This window comes from Blennius ocellaris, assembly GCF_963422515.1.
Source record: "Blennius ocellaris genome assembly, chromosome: 9".
NCBI lineage: Eukaryota > Metazoa > Chordata > Actinopteri > Blenniiformes > Blenniidae > Blennius > Blennius ocellaris.
In genome coordinates, this window is record NC_137658.1 from 5,489,530 (window position 1) to 5,503,587 (window position 14,058).

General features: G+C 43.2%; 1 protein-coding gene across 4 annotated transcripts in view; it reads right to left on the bottom strand.

The window, feature by feature from the left end:
* Positions 1-1,090: 1,090 nt before the first annotated feature.
* The window catches only part of atp11c (ATPase phospholipid transporting 11C (ATP11C blood group)), a 44,030-nt gene continuing 31,062 nt past the window's right edge, over positions 1,091-14,058 (bottom strand). Inside the window, exons 13-31 of one of the 4 annotated variants that reach the window (XM_080502163.1) lie at positions 13,663-13,833; positions 13,005-13,216; positions 12,820-12,891; positions 12,639-12,712; positions 12,454-12,557; positions 12,174-12,355; positions 11,529-11,795; positions 11,251-11,428; positions 11,044-11,146; positions 10,799-10,944; positions 10,460-10,519; positions 8,477-8,604; positions 7,880-8,015; positions 7,735-7,800; positions 7,531-7,634; positions 7,282-7,438; positions 5,188-5,296; positions 3,983-4,014; positions 1,091-3,704 (exon numbers count right to left, since the gene is read on the bottom strand). In XM_080502163.1, coding sequence (XP_080358289.1) covers positions 5,192-5,296; positions 7,282-7,438; positions 7,531-7,634; positions 7,735-7,800; positions 7,880-8,015; positions 8,477-8,604; positions 10,460-10,519; positions 10,799-10,944; positions 11,044-11,146; positions 11,251-11,428; positions 11,529-11,795; positions 12,174-12,355; positions 12,454-12,557; positions 12,639-12,712; positions 12,820-12,891; positions 13,005-13,216; positions 13,663-13,833 — 2,265 coding nt within the window. In that variant the 3' untranslated portion in view covers positions 1,091-3,704; positions 3,983-4,014; positions 5,188-5,191. The remainder of the gene's footprint in view (positions 3,705-3,982; positions 4,015-5,187; positions 5,297-7,281; positions 7,439-7,530; positions 7,635-7,734; positions 7,801-7,879; positions 8,016-8,476; positions 8,605-10,459; positions 10,520-10,798; positions 10,945-11,043; positions 11,147-11,250; positions 11,429-11,528; positions 11,796-12,173; positions 12,356-12,453; positions 12,558-12,638; positions 12,713-12,819; positions 12,892-13,004; positions 13,217-13,662; positions 13,834-14,058) is intronic. The other 3 variants (XM_080502166.1, XM_080502164.1, XM_080502165.1) reach the window with 3 other exon arrangements.

Here is a 14,058-nt window from a genome sequence, read left to right on the forward strand (position 1 = left end):
ACGAGACGCCGACAGCCGTCACATCCTCCCCCCCGGAGTCCTACGGCCCTTCATGGCGTAAGTTTGCACAAGCAACAGCAGGGAAACTTCCACCCACACGTCTCCGCAGGTCCCAGGATCCGGATGGGACGGTCCCCTGAGGCTGCAGCTGGCTCCTCCTGACCTTGAGCTGCATAGAGTGGCTCCACAGCGAGCAGCAGTCCAGACCACATCAGCTCAAAAACAGTGCAGTTGTTTCCCAGGCTGGGTTTGATGTGTTTTCCCTCCTTCAGCCCATCCGGCTCTCAGCAGCAGTCAGCTACTTCAAAACAAACACAGCTCCATCTGGCCACTGCTCTCTCTCTCTCTCTCGCTCCCTCCCTCCCTCCCTGAGCTTTAATGCGTCAGCTCTGCACTGTGCAGCACTCCAGAGTCTGCTCCTGACACGCTGCCAAATCCCTCCCCAACTTTTCCTCTCACTTCACACACTGTCATGCCTTTTCTTTTAATGCCTTCAGTGAAAGTCCGACTGTACAACAGTAGGCCAAATGTTCCGCAGTCTGGCTGACATGAGCTTCACCCTCTGGATGCCAAATATATAAAGATGCACAAACGCACTGTAGAATAGGTCCATTGTTAAAATAAACAAATAAATAAATAAAACTGTACCACACCCTCAGCCAACAAGTTTGGCCTGTGTGAAACACAGCCTTTAATACACAACAATCACATTCAAACAGAGGAACAAATATGAATGGGTGTCATTGTGTTCACACCGTGATGCAGAGCAACTCCGCTCCCCACTGCTCAACCCACAACTCCTCTGAATGAATCAGTTCAGTTCATTAACACTGCACACCATAGCGAGGAAAGAAAAAAAAAAAAATTATATAAATTCCCTCTGTGCACACGCAATATCTGTCATGTTCTGGACGAGAGGCCACACATGGAGCAGCGGCAGCAGCCACTCAGCTGATCCAGCTTAGCTGCTCAGCCATCTCATTACCGCACAGCATCTGCTTAGTGTGGTCAAATGTGTGTGTACACACACACACACACACCAGACACACACACCCGCCCAGAGAACAGACCTCGAGACAATTGGTTTATCTTCAAAACATTCTGTTTTATTACAGAAAATCATCAGCTATTGAATATACGAGTTTCAAAGAGGTACATTCAGCTCGGAGGTTTGGAGTGTTGAAGCAGGAGACCCAAAGGGCTGGAGGTGGCAACGCGTCCCTGCTGCATGACACAAAGCTGCTGAAGTGCCCGAAGGTGCCCACCTCCACCCTTCACAGCAGACAGAGACTGCAACCACAGAGCCTCTCGTGCTTGGTTTGGTTTTTTTTTTATTTTTTGTTTTTTTTTTGTGACATTTTAAAATTTTCATTTCTTACAAAAGTGGCTGGAAAAAGGTTGCATTAAAAATACAGTCCATTCTATTATTGTTTTTTTTTTTAAACTTTAAACAGGCAAAACATTAGATTCAAACATATTCTCAGCTTTGAAAATAGCATTTCTGATGTAAGTTAAAGGTTTCATCTTTGTTAACAAAGCAGGCAGCCCCTCTCAGTGTGCCCTCTCACAGGACGTCTGGCACAGTGCAGTCTGGAGGTGACACATCACAGAGTTAAAAACTAAAACGCCTCCTCCTTTTTGACATGAATGGCCTTGGAAGTAAATGACACTGGAAGGCATGTACTTTTTTGTTCTTGGTGTTGAAAATAGCTCAACTTCTTGAATCTCCATTTGGCATTGGGACATTTGCTATTCAACAGGCGCACTGGAGTGACAATGTCGGGCTACAGTCTGCGGGTTGAACACAAGGCCAGTTCTGGACGGTCAATGAAGTGGCAGGCTAGAAAGTCATCATACCCAAAAGTTTTCATGAACATTTAATGACGCAAGACATGAACAGACATGGAAAAAAGGGAGCGGAACTGGTTCCGAGGCTGATTTTTGGTAAGTGGGTATGTGTTTGTGTGGGGCTGCCCGTCTCTGTACACATGACAACAGGACAGGATTCACATCAGGACAACTGAACAATCTCCACATTAAAAAAAAAAAAAAGATATGTAATAAAAATATAACATTTGTGAGTATACTTAATAAATACACAGAGTAGACAATATATGTGTGAAGAAAGGAAAATCAAAATCAAAAGCAGTATCAAAAAGTGTGTGAATCATGTAGAAATGGAATGTATGAAGCACAACGGGAGAAGAGAAAGGAAGGAACAAAAAGCCAAAAACTTTCCTCTCAGAGAGTCGAGTCGTCTCACAGTGACATTGACTCTTATGATTCTGCAGACCTGGAGGGAACCGTCTTCACATTCCTTACTCGCGCTTCAGTGGTACAAAACTAGGTAATGGTTGATGAACATAAATACCTCATTTTAGGCTTCAGTGCATGTGTGCAAACTCATACACTGTGTGTGTATCTATCTGATGTGTGTGTGTGTGTGTGCGTGCTCGGGCATGTATTTATGTGCCTTCGTGACCATCTACGCGATAAATAAACCAGCTTCTGTAAATAGTGCAGGAAATGTCAGACTGAACTACATCAACAAAGTTCAAGTAATCCTGGTTTTTCATAACACTCAGGCATTTGTGGCTATTCTCATCCAGTACACACACACACACGCACGCACGCACGCACGCACGCGCACACACAGATCGTGTTGACGTTTCTCTTTTTGGCTTTGAGCAGATGCTAACAAACATCATTCAGCTATACACAATATAGCACATATATTAAATTTCTCATATTAATTTTACTTTCATAAATTATCTCTGAGGCTGGACGTTTTAGGTCATCTCTAGTCTATCTCTCAAACACACACAGGTGCACACATGCTTTTTGGATCGAGTGGTAACATAGCTCCTGTTGACCGAGTATTATTAAGTATTCAACAGAGACTACAGATTCCTTAAAAGAAAAGAAAATAACAGAAAAATAATAATCATGTAACCGTCAATAAACTACAGGACTCTTCTCTGAGCGAGAATAGATAGAAATCTCCTTCAGTAACTTTTCATCACAACTCTGAATATGCAAAATATGCTAAGCATGTAAAAATAATGATTGATATTAAGCTTGAACAAGAATAATTTGTATAAATATAACCGTTGGGAGAATACAGTGGCTGGATATCAGTGGAGTGACATGGTGTTTCGGGCCTTCTTTCATGCACATGTACCATTCTTAGGAGAGGACTTTACAACCGCTTGTTGAGATACAGCAGTTTGGATAGAGCTACTGACAAGGCAGCCATGTATGCATTCATTTGTAAGCTAGTATTAAAAGAAAGTGAAAGGAAGGAAAACCCATGCCTGTCGTCTGAGTAGATCGCTTATAAAACAAGAGCAATCAGAGATTTCCGAAGACCGCTAAAATTTTGGTGAAAATCTCATGTCGTTTTGACGTAATCCTTAAAACATACGCCAATGATTTTATGCCATCCTTGGTGGACGCAATAATGCAGGGCACTGCTCTGCAGGCATGCATGGGAAAAGGGGCAGGGGGTGGACGGAAAAGAGCCAGTTAAATAACCGCTGAGCCACTTTAGACCCCTTAAGACACCTGGGTTGGGATGACCGGCAGCTCCGACCACAGCCGGACCCTGAATGAGGCTCGTGGTGCCGCAGTTGTTGCGTGTCCTCGCTGCCGTTTCACTCGTGCTCCTTCAGGTGCTTATAGGATAGTGGTGTGACTACCGCAATCTGGAACAGCCAAGAGAGAGAAGAGAGTTTCACTCCGTGTTTTCATCACACGCTTGTGCCACCAAGAAGACGAGACAACATTGAAATCACCCCAAATCATGGCAGAATGAGCAGTGATTGGCTACACACAGACACACAAAAGATGATTAGACCTTCTCCGCCACCAGAATCAAGCCAACATTAGTGAAGGAAATGTATTTCATCCAAACTGACTGATCTGTAGAAGCTCAGCAGAGACATGGAACAAGAAGAGAGGTTTAACGCCCGTCTCCGTTTACCTGGGTGTTTGCAGGAGGCCACCATCTGACAGCTACAGGGAGAATAAAAATGGATGTTAAAGTGTGAAAGCTGTTGGAGAAAAAGGGGGTTGGACTGTTAGGTCAATCAGTGAGGCTGGGAAACAGGAACAGAGGGTGTGACATTTAATCCTACCTGCAAGGAGGGGGGGGGGTTACAACTCTCGACAATATAAGCACACAATCCTCAATCCCATAGCAACATTTCTTCAACTACAATTGTGTGTTGGAGAAATATAGATATGTATTTACTTGGTTATTTCATAATGTACGGTTAAATAACCAGCCATCTCACATACTAGTTTAATAACTGGCTATGACATTCAACATTAAACACAATCCTTCCAAAATGAGGATTTAAAAATGATGATTTGGGTCATTATTCTATTGTTTTTAGTACATAATGTCTCATCTTAGTATCTACTTATACATGTTGTTGTGTTGTTGTCCCTCCCCCCCCCGTGCATATTGCAGCAGCCTTTCAGCTGAGGTTACACTGGTGTCACATCATGCACTGAGGAAAAGCACCGCACAAATCCATTATTTGCAGAGCACAAAAGCAGGCAGTGACCACCAACACAGGTTTGTGCGTGCTCACAAGAGACCACGGCCTGGACTTTAACACCACAGAAAGCACGGGGATGTCAGAGAGTGGAGAGAATCCCACTGTTGTTTCACACACTGTCAGACGAGACAAACTGACACCGACACCTCACACCCACACACGCTTCCAAGTCCAAAAATGAGATGGTACAGATACTAAAAAACACTTTACTATTGGGTTTCACGAGCGCATGCAGGTGGTAGTACAAGCTGGGCACCCAGAGGGAGGCTGAAAGGAGCCTATGTTGATATAAAAACATTTCTGAATTTAGTACATTAGGGCGAAAAATCACGTAATCGTGTGAATCTTAGATGTTACAAGGTAGCAGCATTTGCTCAGATAAAAAGTGTGTTGACACAAAAATAGTGACATTAATAAGTGCATCTCTTCAGCCAGCCAAAATCAGCTCACACAACACAGAAGAACACCCTGGCTCTTGTTCAACGTGGCCCGTATGGTAGCCAGGTCTTGGATTTCCTTGTCGAAACTCAAAAGTTAGAGACACAAACTGCCGGAGAGGTTGGAGGGAAGTCGCGGGAGCGAGTCACTGATTGGATTAAAGGACCTGAAGGTGGACTGGTACCTGTTTACATGACAGTATTGGACTCATCTGAAAAGGTTCTCATGAGCAGGGGCCTGGCTGAAGACCGGGGAGACTGGAGGCCCCCCACGCTCGACTCAACCAGCTTCTTCTAGAAAGGCGAGGCAAAAGAAACCAGTGACGTCACTATGCTGGCAAACCCACACACACTCTGACTCTCTCCATCCTGTGCTCGCTCTGAGACACACACACACACACAGACGCACGCGCACACACACACACACACACAGAGAACAGACATATACAGAAAAACAAAGACTTCAACAGTGGACAGGAGAATGGTGAACATGAACCCAGATGCCTTTATAGGAATCAATTTCTGTGGTTTGAGGAATTATTCCAGAGCTACTATCCTTGACAATTTTCTCGTTGGAATACATGAAATATGTCACTTGCAAACACACACACCACACACAGACAGACAAAACGCCTGCAGGGATTGTGTTGAGGATCCAGGATGAGATTGCGGACTCGAGCCTCATGCAGGTAAAGTTTGGGTGCTTGGGCGTGCTGCAGTCACCGGACTGAGACATGCGAAGGCAACAGGCATTGGAGCAGCGCAGGCAGTTGGGAGGAGACATTGACTTATTCGACTGGACACACAGGGATGAAGGACTGACTGCACGCGCTCAGCAAGGACACCCTGTCCTACTCCACACTGCTGCCAGAGCTGGGCACAAACAATCCCTCCAGGTTTAATAAAAACATCTAAAGAGAGGCACTTGAGACGAGGTTCAAAAAGGGGTCCCTTCCGAGGATAGCATTCCTGAGGTGGAAAGTCATCTGGATTGTCATGAAACTTCGCAACCGATGTGTGAGACGAACAAATCTACAGATCACCAGCCCAAACTACTTCATAGAGTATGGAAGGAGTCAAACAGTGGGAGAGGAAGGACACAACAAGTGGAGGGGGGGGGAACAAGCAAGTCTGGCAGACACAGAGAATCTGCACAAAGAAACTTCAGTACAAATGCGGACAGAAAGAAAAAGAGACCTCAGTCACTCCATGAGAAGCTGTGAGTGCTAGCGGTCTGTGACAACATGAAGATAGTAGATGTCCCCGAGGAAGGAAGGCGATGTTTCATCTTTGAGGAGCAAAGTCCAGAGAAGGAAGAGAGAAAACAAATAAGAGGTTGAAATAGATGGAAATAATGTGGTAAAGTGCAAACGCAATAGTCCCAGTTTGGAAAAGACAGCAGGAAAAGTGGATAATGGGCAAAAATAAGGTCAAAATTTATGTTCATAAACTTAAAGAGGCCGCTTGTGGGAACAACCATCATTTAAATCTGTAGATTGCATGACTGGTTGCGCCACTGCTAATTGGCATGAATGTACAGCAACATGCATGTACAGCAGTGGCTTTTGTTTATTGTACAAATGTGAAAATTGCATGGTTCCCCTCGGAGACGTGCAAACCATTTCCCCCAAATAAAACAAGTCTAGACTCAATAAAGAAAAGAAAATGGGATAAATTCAAAAGCACTTGCACACCGCCTCACATTTCCAGCTGCTTGGAAAACACATCAGCTTCACAGGGAGTGAACTGTAAAGCTGTCTGAGTAAGTCCACTGGAAGAAATGTGAGTTTAGTCAAATCAACCCTCAGAAGTAATTTCATATAAAACAACGTTGACTGTTAATTCTGCTTTCTTATTTCAATATGTTATCTTTTTGTATACTCGTAGCAAAAAGCATTTTTATCTCCTTTTTAGTGAGACAAATATAAAGTTTGACGTAAAGATACTCGAAAATATATAAAATAAAATACTTTACTATAAGTCTTGTTTCATATACTGTAATGTTGGTTTTATAATGAATTACAGCTGTGTACATGTTCTCATTCAAAAAACATTTTCTTGTACGATTCAAAAGTCAGAAAAACATTTTTTTTAACCCCTTGTAGCAAACTTCTCAAAATAATTTTCATCAAAATGTATAATATTCATCTTCATAGCATAACTTTGCCCCATTGAAATCTTTCAAACTGCACTATAATGTGTTCAGAGCTGGCACCAAGAGACACCCTAACCTTTGTGGGTGGGAAGGAAGGAAGGAAGTAAGGAAGACTCAGCCCTACCTGGCGAGCGTGGGGGCCGCGGGGTTTGCGAAACACCACCAGCAGGATCTCTGGCAGCAGGCTGAGCACGATGAGGAGGATGATGACCAGCCAGGCCGTCACTGAGCTCAGCATGTTGGCAAAGACGAAGTACAAACGCTGCTGCTTCAGGAAAGGCCTGCAAGAGAGGAAACAATTCAGTTCGTGCGGAAAAATAAGAGAAAGGCTAACCGCAGTCACTACGCAAATCAGCTTGACTCGTGTTCTCACCATATTATTCCTCCCCAGAAGAAACTGAAAAACACATAGAAAGCCAGGGAGCCCCAGATCACGAAGTGGTTGATCCATGTCCAATGCCGCGTGTCCAGAGCCAGCTAGCATTGTGGGAAAGTCAACGAAAGCATATATCAGAAATCCAGCAACACATCCGCTCTAAACTCTTCATGATTACAAATAAATAAGATGAGCGTTTACCTTCAGCGTCACAGTGAAGACAAGGACGGTGAACACAATTGTTCCATATGACCAGTTTCCAAAAACCTAGACGAGAAAAAAAAAAGAGAATGCTGATGAAACGGCCTGATCATCCAACCAGTTTAGACAATGACTTGTATCAAACCTGGCCGTTGTCCTGCAGCGCCGAGTTACTGAACAGAAACCAAACGCCAAAAAAGAAAAGCAAGCCGTGGAAGACCCCCAGTAACGTCCAGTAGAGGAACGGCCTCCAACGTAACATTGCATTCTTGGCAATCTCCCTGAGAAAGAAAGAAAACATAACATGGTGATGAGCAAAGTCAAGTTAAGTTCACACTCATACACCTTTAATTATGTTTTTTGCAAACTTTAAAATGGTCTGCAAAGCACATTAAGATCAACAATGATTATCAGTGCATTAGAAAAGATGCACCTCATCATAAAAACATGACCATAAATCCTGGGAAATAAAGTTACTGGAGTAGTGACCTAAACTTCAAACAGTTTCAAAGTGATGTGTTGAAAAAGTAGAAATATTTAATCTGTTAGTTCATTGACAATTAAATATGTTGAATGAACTCAAATCCTCAAAAGAATGATTTCATTGATAACTGAATTTCCTAATTGTTCATGGACTTGGATGTAGTTTGGCATTTTTACTTCTACCAATGATCAGTGGACCAGGAAAACATTTTTTTTTATTAAATAAAAAAATAAAAAATAATGAAATCCCAAATTGTACCTGTAGAGGGGAGCATTGTTCAGGAGAACCTCCATGCAAATGTGCTGCTCCAAAAGGCTGTAAGCCAGGATGGGCATAGAGGTGAAGCAGATGTTGTACATCGTCAGATAGGCTGCATCATACAGGGGCTGGGGAGGAAGGATGGCAGCCGGAGGAAGGTTGAAAGGAGATGGGGTGGTAAAGGGGGGAAGGGGAACGGGAAAACCAGGGATTAATATTGTGGAAAGGACCAAACTCAGACACACCACCACTTCAACGAGTCATATAAGCAAGCTTATATACCCCTTTCATCCAGTTATGAAAGATTCATGTCAGCGGTTACGCGACATGAGGGAGAAAGAAAGAGCCGCCTTCACTTTTCACAAACGTACAAAAATATCTGACTATTTTCTCATTGTGCTCATAAGGTCATGTTTCTGTTTTAACTTCACTTCAACACATTTTTATCCAACATACAAGTATGGTTTAAAACATGTTTTTGTTTGTTTTGTTGTTGACTTGATATAATTACAGGTCACAACTGATGAAAACAAATAATTAAATGTCTCAAAATATTTTCATACTTAATAAAACGAGTTGATTTCTTGTATATTTGTGTTATTCAAATCTGTGGATAGAACTTTGTGTCCCTGTGATTGTTTTAAGTACTTTATAAATAAAGATAGATTGGATCAGATATTTCTTTGTTTGGTCGATTAGTATGTGATAACAAAGAAAAAGAATCACATTTTATTTAGTTTTCTTGCGCAATATCTGTATATGACTCTACTTTTTTTGTAGGCTGCCAATTTTAGGAACTGGGAGATGTAATTAGATCTGTTGGGCCAAATTTAGCTCATTTATAGTCTTCTTTTAAAAACACCGTTTCTGTTAAATAAAAATAGTCATAATGATCCAGAAACGTCTGTCTGTTTAAGGACACACTGGAGCCCGGAGGGACTGAGCAGGAAGCACAGGTTGGACTGACAGTCGTCTCCAGCGTATGTATCGCGTGTCTGGTGTCGAGTTACCTCCCATTTGACAATAACCCGCAGATCAGGTTCGGCCGGTCTACCGGCTTATAGAAATGTTTCAATTTCACATTTGATCAGAGAAAAGTACTTTGGAGCAGTGAGCAAGGTGAAGCACTTCCCACGCTGGACGTGGCTCAGAAGTGCCTTGACAAGAGAATTGTGACACTTGAAGTGCTTCATCTCGATGTGCGTCTATGTTATGAGTGCCGATTCTTGCGTCAGTCATCTGATCATGGAGCCCTCCGCCACAGCCTCTTGAGTTAGCCGTGCTAGACAGTCTTTTAAGGTCGGCGCTCTCCCTGTTGCACCTTTTCTTACCATGAATCATCTATGATGCAGCACTCTGTAAACAACCGGTTCTCTCACTAATGATCGTCTGTGGGTTATTTTCCCTTGCGGAGGGCAGCAATGAGTGTGTTCTGGACAAATGTCAGGTCAGCCATCTTTCCCATTAGTGTAGTAAAGTGTAATGAAGCAGACCCCGAGGGTTTACAGCATTCATAATGCACAATTACTGATTTACATATACTTGATAGACACTTGTTTTATATTTATGAGGCTAAAATTATTACAAATTAAATCAGGAGAAGCTCAAACATTTTAGTTTGCACAAACGGAGTTGAGAGAATTGACCATTTCCACTTTCTGAACTGACTGACAAATAATCATTAAGCCTGATTCTAATGATCTCAGATGCAAATGTGTTTTACATATATGCCCTCAGATTTTAGTACTACACAGAAATTCTGCGGCATGATGGCAGAAGCTGCATTATTTGAACAACTCTGGGGAGTACAAGCCATCGAATACATCTATCGGAGCTCAAACATCCCAGGGGAGGTGAAGGAGGGCGATCTGATGGAAAGGAGTTTGACATTCAGGGGGATGAACAGGAGTGGATTTGAGGGACTCGGCCTCCTTTGATGTTCAGAACATCTTTGAACCTCAATGGGACTCAGGACACACTCACCTGCTGGGAAGAGCCACAGAAGAACTGGTACAAAAACTGTGGTAGGATGAAACAAAGATTCTGCAGGCAAAAACAGACAAGAGAGCGGGATCAGCCTGATGGAGGCGGTGATCAAAGAACATCAAATCATTTTATAAAACCCTCTGTGCCTTTCACGCACGTCTAAAACTGCAATACATTAACCTGCGTTCAACCTCAAAAACTTGTTAAAACTAATCCTGGCAAAACTTTACTCCGACACACGTCAACAAATCACAAACATGTATGAGTCTAAACAGTTTTTAGAGAAACCCTGAAGAAATGCTGAGAAAGTGAGACAGACACATGTCTCACACCGACCTTATAAAAGAAATACTGCACCAGATGTGCAATGCGGACGTAGTAGAGATGTCCGTGAGCCAGCAACAGTTTCTTAAGGTGCTTGAGTTTGGGGATGGCGTAATCACTGTTCCTCACGGCTTGCCGACCCTCCTTGCCCTTAATGCCTGAAACATGAAGACCGAAAATGACACAGTACAAGCGACACTTAAAACTGGAGCGGTCACTTTGAAACCCTTAGTCAACTTCAGCATGTCGTCTCTTACCGATGCCGACGTGAGCTTCTAAAATCATGCTGACATCGTTGGCTCCATCTCCAATGGAGAGGGTGATCGGGCTGCCTTTAGAGTTCTTCACCATTTTCACAATCTATAATCAGAACAACAAACGATTCAACAATTTCAAAGATGTGAAGGCTATCTTTGATCAATTACAAAAATCTCCCCCAGCTTCCGACAACAGCTTATTCTGACCTGTGCCTTTTGGAGAGGAGCCATGCGGCAGCAGAGCACGGTCGTACAGTTTTGACAAATCTGCAGAAAAAGGTTCTTATAGTGACTCGAGTTGGACTCCGTCGATGAGTTGAGCACCATCGACAACGTGGCCCCGTCGATGATAAAACCGTAATCCTGATTGGCCATCGACCAACTTCTGCAACACATGTGGGAGAGTGTTGAAGTTTTAACTCTTCGTGATGAGTAAAACTTCAACAAACAATCTCAGGGTATCAACTCTGGTCGATGGAACCAACCTGGTGACGCCTGCTTTCACTGGTGGTACATCCTGTACGGCTTTCTTGTGGTACTCCAGCAACAGCTCATGCAGTCGCTCCTCGCGCCGCCTCCCTCCATCCTCCAGAGTTCGTACTGTTAGCTCCAGCAGCTCGGTGTTCCTCTGGAACAGTCGACAAGCATAACAAGTGGACTTGGCCGTCTCCATCTTGTCACCCGTGAGGACCCACACGTTGATGCCGGCCCCCTGCAGGGCTTCCATCGTCTCTGCAGCTTCCTCCTGAAGCCTGTCACACAATGAATTGAACAAATTATACTTGTTTTAAAGATGCATGCAGGTGGCGTTTAGGCAGGGTGACCACTAGATGGCAGTATGAGCTCACAATCAAAAGCTCTAAAAAGCAAATGAAAACAACACCACAATGCAGAATAGTGTCTGTAAGGTAGCTTCATTTGACAAAGTATTATGCTCTATACTATAAACTGAAACCCAGAAGTTTACAAGCAGCCATTATCCTTACAATCGGAATTTTCTCTTTGTTGTAGAGTTTTCTGCATGTTGGTTTTTCTTTACTTTTTACCTTAACTTCTTTTCATTGACGGATCACAGAGAAAGTAGCAGTTGCAGCAGCCATGTAGTTACAGTACATTATAAATGCACCCACCGGTCTTCCACAGCAGTGGCTCCAATTAGACTCATTCCAGTCTCGACTTGGTTGTAAACAGCCATGAGCTTTTCTTCCCTGTCTTGCAGAGCCAGTCTGGCCTCCTTCAGTTCCTGGTCTGCCTGGGCATACTCCTCCGCGCTGAGATGTTTGTAGGCCACACACAGTGTTCGGTAGCCCTCCTAAACAGTTAAATAGCAGGTAAGTGTTATTACATGAAAATCTCTTAAGAAAGTATTGTAGCGGTTTGGGGAAGGAAAGATGTTTTTTTGTCACCCACTGTTGCGTTACGTTCCACATGCAAGCGTATCCGCTCAACCTCCTCTTGTCTGACACGGGGGAAAATGGAAGAGTCTGCTCCCTTACAGAAAAGCAGTGTATCACCTAGGCACACAATAACACACAACACTGATCAGTGATGGTGAACAATCAGTGCACTAAAGCAGAAAGTAATGTCAAGCTCACCTGACTTGGTTCTGACTATTACACTCATTCTCCTTCTCACAGGGTCAAAGTTCAACACATGAAGCAGCTCATACCTTTGGGGAAGAGACAACATGTATTAAAAGAACATCTGTGGCGCACATGTCGGTATAAAAATTGGGACTAATCTCAAAAGGCTTTGCCTGCGTAGCCAGCGACTCACATTTCAACATCGTTGTTTCTGTTTAGAATTTTCATGGTTTTACTTTCCAGACCAAGAAATGTGAAGCCGTACCTGCAAATGGGAGGCAAATCACCAGAAATGACTCATTTGTAAATATTCATGTGTACATTCAATGCTTCATGCAATGTTATTGTACTTCAATATAAGTTGTAGCAGCGTCTTACCTCATCGCACCCTTGACCAGTGCAACCTCGTCAGGCGAGGAGGCGATAAAGCCCCTTTGCTCCTGCGGTGGATGAAGCATATCTCCGTCTACCCCTAAGCCATCCACCTGGTTCATTTGTCCATCCGCTTGTCTTTGACCCTGTTCTGTGGACTCTTTCACTTGGACTGTGTGACACAGGCACAGGGCTCGCAGAAACAGCTCTTCCTTTTCCTAATAACACAATATAAACAACGTTTTATCAAATACAATAAAATACATCAAAAGGTGAATGCACGAAATTGATGCTGAAATCCCATCACTTTAAAGATTTATTTTTTTTAAACCACAATCACACATGAATCGATACATGAAATCATATACAGTAGCAATATGGTAGAATTGAGATAATGAAATCTATTTATGACTCCTTATTTACATTCCTAACTGATAATAAGGTCAACATGCTAACGCTGTAAAGTGTTATCAGGTATGAATGTTAAGAGCAGGCAGCCACTTTATCCTCCTCCATGCTCGCTGCATATGTTAACATGTCGAGGAGCCTGTGCAGGAGTGACCTACGAAGGGCCTTTCTGGAGCAATGAGCCACAATATAGAATGTCCTTATGTTAGCGCTCGTGTGATTCTAACAACAGATGGAGGGACACCACAGCACCTACCCTGCCAGCTTTCTGCTGTAGTTTGTTCATGGGTCCATCTGTGACACAGAACCCGTCCAGCTCGGAACTCGCGTCCCTGTACTTGTACTGGAAGCCGTCGATGCAGCACTCTATGAACTCCATGTTGTTTTGGGTGAGGGTGCCTGTCTTGTCTGTGAAAACATACTCCACCTGCAGGCAAAGTTGTGAGGCAACAAAAAGATATATACATTTATTTTTTTTGGTGTGATTTCTCTGTTAAAGTAATGTACTCTTCTGGCAAATTAAGTTTGAGTCATTGATGACAACACTGTTTGGATAAGCGATGTTATGACAAGAGGAAAGTTCAGAAAAGTGCAGATAATCTATTATTCCAGGACCTTTTACTTCAACCAGAGATTACCAACTGTATTGGTC